Raw genomic sequence first — 15,901 nt, 5'->3', positions numbered from 1 at the left:
TTTATTCTCCCTCTCCCATCCCCAAAATATTTGTCTAACAGAAAAGGCAAACCTAACCTTATTAAAATTTGTTTCCTAGATACTGTACAAGCTGGAAATGAAGGACGAGAGGTAAGAAGAGCTTCTACTTCATCATTTTAACACATTTCTAATGCCATGGTGAAGGGACCATAGATTCCCAAAGTCCATTTAGCATGCAGCACCCAATGGCCTTCAGCACCAGAATGGCACCATGCTCTTACCAAGTTCAAAAGTTACTTCCTCTTTCTGGACCTCAACTTCTTTCACAGTTAAATGAAGAGATTAGACAAAGTGATCTGTTCTATATTCTGAGGTCCCTTAAAGATCTGACATTTTGTGTTCTCTGCTGGCAGTCTATGTCCTTTGTTCTGGGCTCCATTCCAGTTCTATCTGCTGTGTTCTATGTTCTAACATTCTGTGCTCTGGGATCACTCCTATATCTGACATGCTGTATGTCCCTTTCATCACTGACATTTTGTGGTCTCTGTGTGACATTCCATGTTCTATATTCTTCCTTCTGGCTGGTTCACTGTGCTCTATTCTCTGACATTTTGTGTTCTGTGTTCTAAGCAGACTTCTATCTCTAATGTTTTGTGTTCTTTGTTCTGAAGTCCCTTACAGCTTTCAGTGTTCTATGCTATTCTGAGATCGCTCTTAGCTCTCATGACATCCTATGTAGTGAAGCAAACGAAAGTCTATATAATCAAACTTCATTGATTGCTTTCTTTGTCTTATCAAAGATCATTTCAGTGTATTTTATGATTATGAAAATCTACTTGTTGATATGGACAGGAAAGATTCCTTGAAAAGGATAGAGGTCCTCTTCTGTAGGATCCAGAGCATTTCCTGGGTACATTTCTCTTTATCATCTGTAAGTAATGAGCGCAGGACTTCTCCCCACTGGCCTTTCTAGTCCATGATCATCTCCCTCATAGGGCATCATAAACTTACCTGTGGGTGATCATGGGATAGCTTCCACTCAAAGTCCTCATGTCTGTAGTGTTTTACTTACAATGTGATTGGCACATATTCTCTCATTTGAACTTTACAAAAGTCTTTCAAGAGAGTGAAAAGCAAGAGTTATTTCTCCCATTTTAAGGAAAAAGAAACCGAGGCTCAAACAGAGAGAATTATTGAATATTAGTTGGAAAAAACATGAGAACACACTTGGTGCAACCTTCCAATTAAAGATGAGGAACTAACATCCTGGGAGGTTATACTAAGGTGATTCAAAGTTATGTTAAGAGAGATATCATCTCCAGAATAACTGGTCAGACCCTATCTACAGTATTTATTATATTCCATCATGGTCAATATGTATTAGGAAGGGCTTTGATAAACTGTAGCAAAAATGGGAAGGATGATTGGACAGAAGATTATGCCCTATGGAGATCATTTTAAAAATTTTGAGCCTGGGGAAGAGTAGATTTCTTTTAACATCACATTGCAAACCAATTTAATGATGTAAATTTCACCTTAAAAAAAAAAGTACTCCAACCCAGTGTCAAAGAGGCTTGGGTCCACCCCCACATCCCCAAAAACTACATGCATCTGCCAATCCCCCATGAATTTTGATGGGAAGGAAGAGTTGTCTCAGAGCCCCAAAGAACTGGGTCACAGAAAGCCACTAAAGGTCATTGAATGTCAGTATAAGTCTTCCCTTCCAGGTGAGATGATAGGACATCCATACTTGGTCAGTGGAACTTAACTACAGAATGTGACTAGTTTCTCACAAAGGTGGTTGGTAAGGGGAGTTGAGGGGAGGTGGAGTGAACTGGGGCCTCCTACTGGATAATGCCACATCCTGCTTCCTTCTACAAGTGGTGCTATTTTATCAGAAAGTATTAGACCAAAGAATGGGGGAAAGAGTATATTTAAAAGAAATATGACTGCTGAAGGATGTCATGTTAAGTGTGATTCACCTGGTTTTGCTCAGCCCCAGGAAGTAGAAGTGAGATTAATGAAAGGTGCCAACAAATAGAAAGATTTTTGGCTCAGTATAAGAGAGAGAAAATCAATAAATAAAACTGTTCTAAAGTTAAATAGTCTGCCTTGGTAGATAGAAGGCTCTCCATCAATGGAAGCATTTCAGTACAGACTGGACATGCCCTTCTGGGATTTTGTTGTAGAGATTTCCTTGCAGGAGTTATTGGACTCTTTCTCTTTCGAGATTCCTTCCCACTCTCAGATTCCATTATTCTGCCAAGTGACTTGTCCAAGGTTACAGGGCTAGACTGAGACATAAATTGAAGTCATTTGATTCTGCATAGACACCCAACAATTCAATTCAACAAGCATTTATTAAATATTTGTATGTGTCAGTTATGAAGAAGTACGGCATATGGATAGAGAGCAGATCTTTGAGTTAACAAGACCTTGGTTAGAGCCCTGAATCTGACTGTTTTTGACCATGGGACACTGAGTAAGTCACTTAACCTTGAGTCAGTCACGGGAAATTAAGATTATAATAAAGTATTCCAGAACAGTTACATATCTGCAAGAATAAAAGGTGCTTCTTCACCAAGAATTTCATGTACCAATGAAATTACAAGTCCTTCCCACACCTTTCCCTTAAAAAGGGATTGGGCCCTTTGCTAGGTCATGAGGAAGCAAAGATGAAAATAAAAACAATCCCTGCCATCAAAGGGTTTTTATGCTACCTTACACAGATAAATACCTCCAGAATCCATTCAAAGTGAAACCAAAGTTAACTTCAGGAAGAAGAGGTGTATTTGTAAGGAGAGATCAAAAAAGGTCTCATGTGTAAGATCCTATTTGAGTTGATCCATGAAGAGATTGAGGGATGCCAAACAGGGTGAGAAAGGAGAACATTTCAGGCCCTGAGAGCAGCCTTTGCAAAGATGTGGAGGTTCTAGGAAAGGGAATTTAATGCCTTGGGAACACCACTTAGACAAGGTGTTAGGAAACAACAGGAAACAACACATAGGTAAGGAGCTATACTGACCTAACAATGGCAGTCATCTCTTGCCAGAGAAGCTCCACAATAGATTCTTCATGGAATCATGGTGTGAGTGGATGGTCTTTATAAAGCAATTCATAAGCATAAAAGAGGTATTCAAAACAACGCTGGATGAATTTTGGGCAGGTACACTGGACAAGGGAATCCAGGGAATTTACATCTAAAATCCCATCTTCTAGAGGAAGCCTCTCACAATCCTCTTCAGTTCTACTGCTTTTCCTCTGTTGAGGATTTCCAAGGTATCCCATATGTTGCCTACGTAATGTGTCGTTGTTGTTGAGTCTTTTTCAGTAATATCCAACTCTTTGTGACCCCTTTTGGAGGTTTTCTTGGCAAAGATGCTGGAGGGGTTTGTTATTTCCTTCTCCAGCTCATTTTACCAATGAAGAAACTGAGGCAGGGTTAAATGGCTTGCCCAGAGATACACAGTTAGCAAGTATTGGAATTTGGGTTTGAACTCTTCTTCCTGCCTCCAGCCCTGGCACTCTATCCACTCTGCGTCCTAGATGTATACAATTGTTTATATGTTATCACACCCATTAGGCTGTTGATGACAGTCCTGCTATCAAAAGACAGTCTTGTCTCCCTATCCCTTGATGGCAGGTATGCTATTTTACTTTGCTTTGCATCATTAGTGCTGATTATACTGCCTGGAACATAATAAGTGATTAATAAATATTTATTGACTGACTGGCTGGATCTTAGCTCTGAAGTTAAGTGTCTGGGTGTCTGAGATGAAGTACGAGAGTCAATATGTTTTATTACTCTTCTAGCCTATCTGCTATTCCATTCCGGGATGCACCAAGGAGTATAGCCCTGTCTGTGGTACTGATGGAAAGACTTATGGCAATGAATGTCAGCTGTGTCAGGAAAATAAGTAAGTACCACCATGATCTCTTTAGGGATAACATTTTGAAGCTCAATGAGCTCACTTCCTAGAAGTTGGAGGACCTTGGAGGACATCTAATCATCTAATTTAGTTCTTAAGTAAGGGTCTCCAGGGTGGCCCCCTGTCAACAGTTCAATGGAAAAATTTCATGAGGGTCCATGAACTTGGATGGGAAAAAATGACATCTTTATTTTCACTAACTTCAAACTGAAATTTCTCATTTTCTTTAATTATGAAAGTAGGTAAGCAACTGAAAAAGGGTCTATCAGCTTTGCCAGACTGCCAAACATCTCTGTTTCTTCTCCCCCAACCCCCTCCTCTGTCTCTGTCTCTCTTTGTCTCTCTGTCTCTATCTCTCTCTCTCTCTCTCTCTCTCTCTCTCTCTCTCTCTCTCTCTCTCTCTCTCTCACACACACACACACACACACACACACACATACACACACACACACATATTTTAAAGAAGACAAAAGGAAAATGTTGTTCTATTCCAAAACCTTCCTTTGACAGAGACCATAAGGGAGGGGATGCTGACTTGTGCAAGACCTCCCAGGTAATAAGTTACAGAAATGGGATTCAAGCTGAGGTGTGCTAGCACCTAATTCAGTACTGTTTCTAATATACAATGATAATTCTAATTATTTACATCTGCCTAGATGTGAACAAGTTCCACATAATTAGTTGAGTCAAATGGACAGTGAGAAGAGAGGAGATAATGCATACTGCTTGACCACTGCAATAAGAAAGAGGAAGAGTACAATGGACAGTGAGGAGTTTCTCTTAAAGAGTTCCCTTGAGGAAATTTACTAAGTGGAGGGAGAGGGGGAACAATCCTGGTCTTGGAGCCAGTAACTCAGAATTTAGTCCTCAGGCAGGTACACAGTTACTTCATGATTTTGAGCAGGTCTTTTCACCTGTGTAATTCTAGGTTTCCTCTTCGTTCAAATGGAGGACTTGGACCAGATGGTCTTTAAGTGCCCTTCCCTGAACTCCTATCTAGAGCAAGAGCTTTGTGTTCTACAATCTTCTTATGAGTAGCACAATGGATGTTCCCCAGTGGTGAATTCTTATGCATAGGTTAAGAGGATAAAGATTAGGGCATGGCCTCTAAGTCAAACTATAGGAATCTATACTCTGATTCCACTCTACCACTATATTCTCTGGCCAGCATTTGTCATATTCCTTTTCTTTAAGGGTTCCCAACACTCTGGCTGGGGACACCAGACACATATACTTAAAATAATGAAAGAGTCAGGAGGGCTAAATAGCATGTTACATATTCATAGGTTCATTCTCTCTTAATACTCCTTGATGCAGTCTTAATCTCAGTCAATCTGACTTACATGCTGTTCCCTACACATGAAATTCTATCTTCTCCCTTTGTGCCTTTGCATAAGATGTACACTATGCCTGGTATGCCATCCCTCCACATCTCTGCCTCTTGGACTTCCTAGCTCCATCAAGACTCTTTTTCAATTATCACCCCCTCCATGAAATACATGATTTTTCCCAATCCTCCCAGTTTTTGAGTCATTCTCCCCATTCTTCCAGCCAATTTCATTGTGTTTACTGAGTATGCATTTTGTATTTCACTCAAATCGATTAAGCTCCTTGAGAGGAAGTATTTATTTTGATTTCTGGATTTGTTTGTTTGTTTGGTTGGTTTTTATCACTAAGGCCTAACACGTAGCAGGGGCTTAATAAATACTTGCTGAATTGAATTAAATCAAATCTGAAAGACTCCTCAAAATATAGAATGCCAGATCTGGAAGGGACCTTATAGCCTATGCAGAGCAGTTACTATATTTTAAAGGACAGGAAACTGAATTCCAGGGAAGATAATTTCCTTGCCCAAGATCACAGAGACCATTAGGAAAAGATAATGCAAATCTGATCCACAATTTGCAGGTCACTGCTATTTCCTAAGGGTTACCAAACCTGGCCTCAGACACTTACTACCTCTGTGTCTCTTGGTAAGTCCCTTAACCCTATTTGCCTCAGTTTTATCATATGTAAAATGAGCTAAAGACAGAAATGGCAAGCCACTCCAGTTATTGTTCATCCTTTGTTCTCAAAGTGGATGAGTGTCTTTGTCATGAAAATCCCATATGGGGTCATGAAGAGTAGGAGTTGATTGAAGTGACTGAAAGACAATAAGAACAACAAAGGTGTTCCAAGGAGGAAGATGGCAGTGAGTTGTAGAGGAGCAAGGGAGAGGGACAAGGTCAGAATTGAAGGCTGAATATACTTTGGACCAACTTAAAGAAAGGAAAGCACCTTGCATCCCAAATGAACAATTTTCCATACCCCACTGGCATATGCCATGATTATACAGTGTGTTCTCTGTTTCAATAACTGCAAATACCTTTACTATATTGTGATGATTCAATTTCTTCATTTTTCATACTTCTCGATATAACTTTTGTAGACTGGTAGGATTCAACTGAGTTTTATCCCTTATTTTCACTGCTACCTCTCTACCAGTAAGAACATGTCTTGCCAATTTCACTTTGGCAAAATTTCCCTTCCCTATTGTTTTTAGCAAATGATAATTTTCAGTGTGAGGACACTCATCTGCAGCAGATGTAATGGAATTCCCACACTGTGGTGTTTTCTCAGTTACTTGATTTGGAAGGCTGGATGTGTGATTCCGTGGATCTGTCAACTGATATATGATCCTCTGATACTACTCATTCTTGGTCGACAGTAGTGTGCTGATAGACATTTTGTGCAAGCTTGGCTCTGACCCAGGGTCACTCCAGGGTTTTGGATACCTATCTAGGGAGGGAGAGGGGTGGAGAGCATGACTGGCAGGATGGACTGGAGAGAGCAGGAAGGACAAGGTTGGAAGTGGGTGACCCTGGGTGGGTGGGGAAGAGAGAATAGAAGTCGCTGTGGGGGATGAGGCGGGGAGGTTGAGTGTCAGGAGCCTAGAGGGTTGGAGGAGTGATGGATAGGCTGAGGACATGATGCCCAGGTCCCGCTAGGCTTTCCTGGTCTTGGTGGAGGGTGAAGTCCAAGTCACAGATCAAGGCAGAAGAGGCAGGCCTTGAATCCCAGAGGAGGGACAGTTCCGAAGACAGGATGGGACCAACCTGGGCAGTCACCATCTGTTACTCTGTCCCCTATATGTGTGTGTGTGTGTGTGTGTGTGTGTGTGTGTGTGTGTGTAAAATCCCTCCAAATACCTGAATACTGAGAAAAGTCTCAAGAGTTATTTATAAATATTCTCTTTCCATGTAAGAATGTGAATGGTTCAACTTTAGAAACTTCCTTATGATTTCTATTTCTTGTTTACGTGTTCATGCTTCTCTTGATTCTTGTGTTTGAAAGTCCAATTTTCTATTCAGCTCTGGTCTTCCCATCAAGAATGCATGAAAGTCTTCTATTTCATTGAATGACCATCTTTTTCCCTGAAGTATTATCCTCACTTTTGCTAGGTAGATGATTTTTGGTTTTGATCCTAGTTCCTTTAACTTCTGGAAAATCATATTCCAAGCCCTATGATCCCTGAATGTAGAAGCTGCTAGGTCTTATGTTATACTGATTGCATTTCCACAGCACTTGAACTGTATCTTTCTAGCTGCTTGCAATATTTTTTTTTTCCTTGACCAGGGAGCTCTGGAATTTGGCTGCAATTTTCCTAGGACTTTCTCTTTTCAGATCTCTTTCAGGAGGTGGTCAGTGGATTCTTTCAGTATGTATTGTGCTATCTGATTCTAGAATATCAGGGCAGATTTCCTTGATAATTTATTGAAAGGTGATGTCTAGGCTCTTTTTTTGCTCATGGCTTTCAGGTAGTCCCATAATTTTAAAATTGTTTCTTCTGCATCTATTTTCCATGTCAGTTGTTTTTCCAATGAGATATTTCACATTATCTTCAATGTTTTCATTCTTTTGGTTTTGTTTTGCAATTTCTTGGTTTCTCATAACATCGTTAGCTTGCATGTGCTCTGTTCTAATGTTTAAAAACTGGTTTTTTTTTTCAGTGAGCTTTTGAACCATCTCTCCATTTGGCTAATGCTCATTTTTAAAGCATTCTTCTCCTTATTGGCTTTTTGGACTTCTTTTGCTAATTGAATTTGCCTATTTTTATCTATTTATTTGTTTTAATTGATTGTATTTACTTTCAAGGTTCTACAGTCACTACCATATAACTTAGATATTTTTCCCCTCCCTCCCTCCTTCTTCCCCTCTCCCTCTGGATTTGGAAGACATTTTGCCTTAAAAGATCATTTGGAGTTTTTTTAAGTCCTTGCATTGCAATGAAATTCCAAGCCTACGAGAAAAAGCTCTCACACACTGTGGTTGTGCCTGTGCACAAAGTTCTCTTGGTTCTACTTCTTTCGATCAGTATCAGATCATATAAGTCTTTCCAGGCCTCTCTGAAGTCTTCCTGTTCATCATTTCTTATAGCACAATAGTATACCATTACATTCATATACCCCTTGATTTCCAGTCTTTCACTACCAGAAAGAGGGAGCTATATTTTTGTACATGTGGAACGCTTTTCCATTTTTATGATCTCTTGGGGATAGAGTCCTAGAAGGGGTATTGCTGGATCATAGCGTATGCATATTTTGGTAGCTCTTTGGGCATAGTTCCAAATTGCTCTCCAGAATGGTTGGATCAGCTCACATGAAATGAATTAGTGTTTCAACTCTTCCATGTTTTCTCCAACATTTATGGTCTTCCTGTTCTGTCATGTTAGCCAATCTGATAGGTGTGATGTGGTATCTCAGTGTTGTTTTGATTTGCATCTCTCTAATCAAAAGTGATTTGGAGCATTTTTTCATATGACTATAGATATCTTTAATTTCTTCCTCTGAAAACTGCCTGTTCATATCCTTTGACCATTAATCAACTGGAAAAAGACTTGTATTCTTGTACATTTGACTCAGTTCTCTACATATTTCCCAAAGGAGGCCATTATCACAGACACTAGTTGCAAAAATTTTTACCCAGTTTTCTCCTTCCCTCCTAATCTTGGTTGCATTGTATTAAGTTGTGCAAAATCTTTTCAGTTTAATGTAATCAAAATTAGCCATTTGCACTTTATAATGCTTTCTATCTCTTCTTTAGTCAAAAATTCTTCCCTTCTCCATAAATCTGATAAATGTACTATTCCTTGCTCCACTAATTTGTTTGTAGTATCAATCTTTATACCTAGATCATGTTCCCATTTGAACTTATTCTTGCATATGGTGTCAGGCGTTGGTCTATGCCTAGTTTCTGCCACACTGTTATCAAGTTTTCTCAGCAATTTTTGTCAAACAGTGAGTTCTTATCCCAGAAGTTGGGGTCCTTGGGTTTATCAAACAGTGGACTGCTATATTCATTGTCTATTGTGTCTTGAAAGCCTAGCATATTGCACTGGTCTACCCTTCTGTTTCTTAGCCAGTACCAAGTGGTTTTGATAGTTGCTGTTTTATAATACAATTGGAGATTTGGGAGAGCTAGGCCACCTTCCCTAGAATTTCTTTTCATTAGTTCCCTTGCTATTCGGGAACTTTTGTTCTTCCAGATGAATTATTATTGTTTTTTCCAGCTCTAGAAAATAATTATCAGATAGTTTGACTGGTATGGCACTAAATAAGTACATTAATTAGGTAGAATTGTCGTTGTTATTATATTGGCTCGGCCTACCTGTGAGCAACTGATGTTTTTCCACTTACTTAGATCTAACTTTATTTGTGTAAAAAGTGTCTTGTAATTGTGTTCATATAATCCCTGGATTTGTTTTGGCAGGTAGACTGCCAAATAGCTTTAAATGAGATTTCTCTTTCTCTGCTGCTGTTGGGCTTTATTAGTAACATGTGGAAATGCAGAAGATTTGTGTGGGTTTATTTTGTAACCTGCAACTTTGCTAAAGTTATTTATTATTTAAAGTAGTTTTTTACTTGAATCTTTGGGATTCTCTAAGTGTATCATCATATCATCTGCAAAGAGATTAACTTTAGTTTCTTCTTTATCTATTCTAATTCTGTCAATTTCTTTATCTTCTCTAATTGCTACAGCTAACATTTCTAGTATCATATTGAACAATAGTGGCGATAATAGACATCCTTGTTTCATCCATGATCTTATTGGAAATGCATCTAACTTATCTCTATTGCATATAATGGTTGTTGAAGGTTTTAAATAGATACTGCTTATTATTTTATGGAAAGTTCCCTTTATTCCTAGAGTCTCCGGTGTTTTTTAATAGGAATGGGTGTTGTATTTTGTCAAAAGTTGTCCAGCATCTATTAAAATAATCATGTGGTTTCTGCTAGGTTTGTTGTTGATGTGATCAATAATGCTAATAGTTTTCCTAATATTGAACCAGCCCTGCATTCCTGGTATGAATCCTACCTAACCATAATATATTATTCTCATAATAAATTATCATTTATCATACATGATAAATTGTATTCTGTTTGCTTAAATCTTATTTAAAATTTTTGCATCTATATTCATTAGAGAATTTGGTGTATAATTTTCTCTTTTTTGTCTCTCCCTGGTTTAGGTATCAAAACCATATTTGTATCATAAAAAGAATTTCGGAGGACTCCTTATTCCCCAATTTCCCCAAATATTCTATATAGTATTGGAATTAGCTGCTCTTTAAATGTTTTATAGAATTCACTTGCAAATCCATCCAGCCCTAGAGGTTTTTTCCTAGGGAGTTCATTGATGGCTTGTTCAATTTCTTTTTCTGAGCTGGGGTTATTTAAGTATTCAACTTTCTCTTCTCTTAATCTGGGCAATTTATATTTTTAAAATAGTCATCCATCTCTTTTAGATTGTCGAATTTATGAGCATAAAGTTGTGAAAAGTAATTTCTAATTATTGTTTTAACTGTTTTCACATTGCAAATGAGTTCATCCCTTTCACTTTTGATATTTGTAATTTAATTTCCTTCTTTCTTTTTGTAAATCAAATTGACCAAAGATTTACCAATTTTATTGGTTTTTTCATAAAACCCAGTCTTTGTTTTATTTATTAGTTCAATAGTTTTCTTAATTTCAATTTTATTAATCTCTCCTTTGGTTTTCACTATTTCTAATTTGATATTTCCTTGAAAATTTCCAATTTGTTCTTTTTTGAGCTTTTTCAGCTGTATGCCCAATTTATTGACCTCCTCTGCCTGTATTTTATTCATGTAGGCTTTCAGAGATATAAAGCTTCCCCTAAGCACTGCTTTTTCAGTATCCCATAAGATTTGGTAGGTCATCTCATTATTGTCATTCTCTTGAATGAAGTTGTTGATTGTTTCTATGCTTTGTTGTTTAACCCACTCCTTCTTTAGGATTAGATTATTTAGTTTTCAATTAATTTTTAGTCTATCTTTCCATGGCCTTTTATTGTGTATAATTTTTATTGCACTATGATTTGAGAAAGATCCATTGAATAATTCTGCCTTTCTTCACTGGATGTGAAGTTTTTATGTACTAGTACATGGTCAGTTTTTGTATGTGTGCTGTCTGCCACTGAGAAAAAGGTATATTCCATCCTATGCCCATTCAATTTTCTCCAGAGAGCTATCATATCTACCTTATCCAGAATTTTATTCACCTCCTTATTTTAAGGTTAGATTTATCAAGTTCAGAGAGGGGGAGTTTGAGGTCCCCCATTAGTATAGTTTTGCTGTCTATTTCTTTCTGTTACTCCCTTAACTTCTCCTTTAAGAATCTAGATTCTATACCACTTAGAGGATATATGTTGAGTAATGATATTTCTTCATTTTCTATGGTGCCTTTTAGCGGGATATAGTTTCCTTCCTTATCTCTTTTGCTCAGATCTATTTCTGCTTTTGTTTTTTTCTGAGATTAAAATTGCTGCCCCTGCTTTTCTTACATCAGCTGAAGCACGATATATATTCTGCTCCAACCTTTTATCTTTACCCTGTGTGTATCCTCCCATTTCAAATGTGTTTCTTGTAAACAACATATTGTTGGATTATGACTTTTATTCATCCTGCTATTCATGTCCGTTTTACAGGAGAATTCATCCCATTCACATTCATAGTTATGATTTCTATCTGCGTATTTCTCTCCATCCTCTTTCCCACCATTTATGCTTTTAGTTCTCCCTTCTACCTTCACCTCCACAATAGAGTTGTAATTTTTTACCACCACCTCCCACAGTCTCCCCTTCCTTCTTTCAGCCCCTGTCCCTTTAACTGTCCTTTATCCTTAGTACTTCTTCTCTCTCTTTTAGCCTTCCCTTCCCTTCCTTTGTCCTTTTATCTCCTAATTCCTAAAAGCTAGTTGGATTTATATAATTAATTCAGTTTATTGTTCCCTCCTTATTTTTAAGTGTTTTTTTTAGCATTTCAGCACTTTTTTGCATCTCCTTTAGCCAGCTGTTGACTCATTTTTCATGATTTTCTTGCATTGCTCTCATTTCTCTTCCCAATTTTTCCTCCATCTCTATTACTTGATTTTCAAAATCCTTTTTGAGCCCTTCCATGGCCTGAGACCACTGCGTATTTATTTTGAAGGTTCTGGATGCAGACTTCTTGACTTACTCTGATTGTGTGCATTGTTCTTTCTCATCCAAAAGAATAGAAGAAAATATCTGTTCATCAAGAAAGTAACCTTCTGTAGTCTTATGTTTTTCCCCTTTTGGGGGTACTTTCCCAGCTAGTTACTTGACTTTTGACTCCTTTGTCAAGAGGACGGTATACTCTGGGGATCTGTAAGTTCTCAGTTCTTCCATGGTGGCACAATCAAGGGAGAAGAATTTATTCCTCTCCTGTCCTGTGCACTGGTCTGGGATCAACATTAAACTTTTCTACCCAGAATCTGTGAATAAAATTCCCTCTCCACAACCACCCCCAGATTCACCACACCAGCACTCCTCATTGTCCCAGGGCTGTGCTCAGGGCTGAGATTCAGACCAGCTGGTCAATTCCCCCAGGAGCTTTAGGCAGAGGTCTTCAAAAATGGATACTGCCTCTGCAGTGGCTGCTGCTGGCAATCAGATTGTGTTCCCTTCTCCTAGGTGAAACAGCTTTCTCATTGACCTTTGAAGCTGTGTTTGGCATTTGTGGGTTGAACAATCTGGGACCTACTGCTGCTGGTGGCTCTCTGAAGCCTCTTCTGGATCCTGTCTTGGCAATGCCACGTGGACCTCACTGGGTTGTGCTCTGCTCCACACCTGGTTCGATAGACCTTTCCTGTCAGTCTTCCAGGCTGTCTTGGTCTGGAAATCTCTTTCCCTCTGTCGTTTTGTGGCTTCTGATGGTCTAGAATTTGTTTAGAGTCATTTTATACGGGTATTTCATGGGCTATGGGGCGGGGGGGAGGGAGCTTCTACAGGTCCATCTTCCTACTCTGCCATCTTGAGTACATCCTCCTCCAAGCAACTTTTAAATGTAACATTTGTCTTTTTGTTTTAAAGGAAATAGTACACAAAACAGAAGCAATAATTAAGGTGATTAAACTGAAGAGGAGCAGTATTTAAGCATAGAAGTACATTTAATTCTTTTCAGAACTTGGAGTCCTGGAAAAAGAGAGGACAGGAAGGAATGAGAGAATCTGATGTACTTAAAAATACGAATAATTAAAATTTATATAGTACCTACAATATATGAGAAAATACCCTAAGCACTCTCTAATTATTCTCATTTGATCCTCACAACAATCTTGGGGGAAAGGAGCTCTTTTTATTCATTTTGACAGTGAGGAAACTGAGTCAAAAAGAGACTAAATAACTTGTGAAGTGTCACACAGCTAGTAAGTGAGGTTGGATGCAAACTCAGATCTTCCAGACCCTAGACTCTCCACCTCTATTTATTAACTTCCTAGCACAAAGGATAAAGACCTGCCATTAAGATAAAGTTGGCAAGCTCTGCATATGTTTAACTCAGGGAACAGAAAACAAAATGGGGTGGAAAGATGAGCATAGGAGAGGGGATATTAATCACTGCCTTTCATTATGGAAAGGATTGTTGAGGTAGTACAAAGGCACTTTGTTCTCCTTAGCCCAAAAAATCAGAAATAGGAAACAACGAGCAGAAGTTTCCAAAAAGCTGATTTGGTTCAAGTCAAGAAGTTTCTGATAAAAAATCTGGCCATTCATAAAACAGTTGACATTCTGATGCTCTTTGTACTAAAATTCCTTTCAACTTTATATTCTTTATTTTAAGGTTCCTTCCTACTCTAATGTTCTATCTTGTCCTTGTTCTAATAATGACTTATTGGGCAGAATTTTCTTTCCAGATTCAAAGTCTCAGTTTTTGTAATAGTGGTGACTCAAAGTGATCTAACTTTTCATTTCTTCTACAGGAAAAGAGCAGTTCCTGTCCGAATCAAAAAAAAGGGGAGGTGCTAAGCAACAAACTATCCTGGGTCCCAATGGGAGTATTTCACAACTGGCCAAACTGATTCTTTAATAAATGTATAAGATTGAGTCTTGACATTTATGTGAATTCTCATTAAAAAATGTTGGAGAAAGAAAGTGTGGCATTATGGATAGATCATTTCAAATCTTGCTGCTGACCTTCTATTGCCTGTGTGGCTTCATGTCCTGCTCCTGACCTTAATACCTGTGTGATGCATCACCACTCAGTCTCCCAGTCAACTCTCCAAAATTATAAGATGCAGAGAGTGCTTACTTGCATTGGTAAAAAGAGCTAATCACCAGAATTTCCATATAGTGATAAAATAAGAGCTCTGATCTAAAGAAGGAAAAAATAAAAATTTATAAGATCTGGAGGAGGGGTCAGGATCAGCATAACTGCTTACATTTCTATAGAGTTCTATCTTAAAAAAGATACTTATAGCACTTTGTACCATTCAGTGCTCATTGAAACATTTCATATAATATAAATATTGCCATCATCATTTTATGTTAAAATTCTGAGGTCAGAAAGGTGAAGAAACTTGCTGGAATCATATAGCAGTTAATGACAGAATCAGGATTAGAATCCAGCTTTTCTGATGGCCAATCCAATACTATTTCCCTTGCATTTCATTGCGTTTAGAAGCCACAGCCTATAGGATGGGGAGATTACAGAATTCAAGTAGCCTAGAATTGGAAGGAACCTTATAGACCATTTATTCAAATCCTGTCATTTAACATTAACTGGGCTTTTGACAAATGAAAGATCAGAGATGTACAGTAATTTGTCCAAGATCACACAACTAGTACACAGAAATGTGATTCAAACTTTGATTGTCTATCTCCAAAATCATCAATTTTTCCATTATACCACCCTCTCAATAAGGACACTATGATTAAAGGAAATGGGTGACTTTTACCTCCCTGATTCCCATGAAAGTTGAATTTCATATTAAAAAGAAGTAATCTTTAAAAGAAATCCAGGAACAGAAGTGAGAAAACATGATGGAGAGCCTTCTCGTGGGGAATAGTGAAAGAAAGAAAAAAGATAAAATATTGTCATGGATGAATAAAGGAGAAAACAATGATAGATAAAGAGTTCAGGAAACAAAAAGCAAATATTGTATGGACATACACACTACAGTGCCAAATGATGATTTCATTGGATTCTCTGAGAGCCCCCAACAACAACTCAAGCCCACAGACCAGCTAGCACATTCTTGACTTGCCTTTAGTGATCATTTCACTCTCCTCAAATCTCATTTCTAAGTTCAAGGCAGAGAAAAAGACAGCTCATGCTAATGGGATCTTGCTTCACTGAAGTTAATTAAGAAGAAAAAGCAGGACTGTAGTGAAGGACATGTGCCAGTGTCATGAAACTTCCCAGTTACAGACCTGTCTCCTCCTTCTGCTCTTTAGGAGTAAGAGACATGAAGTTCAACCAGGAGCTGTCCAGCTCAGTCACTACTGTGAGCTAAGTGACCATAAATGCCCACTGCCCTCTGCCAAGGAACATTTGCCACCAAATGAAATATTCAGAGGAGATTTACAAACCTACTAATATGCAAAAACTATCACTATAATTCTTAACAATCACAATCAGAAATTAGTGGCAAAACAACACATAGATATAGATCTAATTTCTTCAGGGCTTACTGCTAACGTCTTATCCATAAAGAGTC

General features: G+C 38.2%; 1 protein-coding gene across 3 annotated transcripts in view; it reads left to right on the top strand.

Moving 5' to 3' along the window:
* Positions 1 to 14,336, top strand: part of LOC140518706 (serine protease inhibitor Kazal-type 1-like) — a 40,273-nt gene extending 25,937 nt beyond the window's left edge. For all 3 annotated transcript variants that reach the window (XM_072631052.1, XM_072631053.1, XM_072631054.1), the window contains 3 exons: positions 80 to 111; positions 3,775 to 3,878; positions 14,165 to 14,336. In XM_072631052.1, the coding sequence (XP_072487153.1) occupies positions 80 to 111; positions 3,775 to 3,878; positions 14,165 to 14,271 (243 nt within the window). In that variant the 3' untranslated portion in view covers positions 14,272 to 14,336. The remainder of the gene's footprint in view (positions 1 to 79; positions 112 to 3,774; positions 3,879 to 14,164) is intronic.
* The last annotated feature ends 1,565 nt before the right edge of the window (positions 14,337 to 15,901 follow it).

Source organism: Notamacropus eugenii, chromosome 1 (genome assembly GCF_028372415.1).
Source record: "Notamacropus eugenii isolate mMacEug1 chromosome 1, mMacEug1.pri_v2, whole genome shotgun sequence".
In the NCBI taxonomy this organism is placed as follows: Eukaryota; Metazoa; Chordata; class Mammalia; order Diprotodontia; family Macropodidae; genus Notamacropus; species Notamacropus eugenii.
This window is presented reverse-complemented; position numbering and strand designations above follow the sequence as displayed.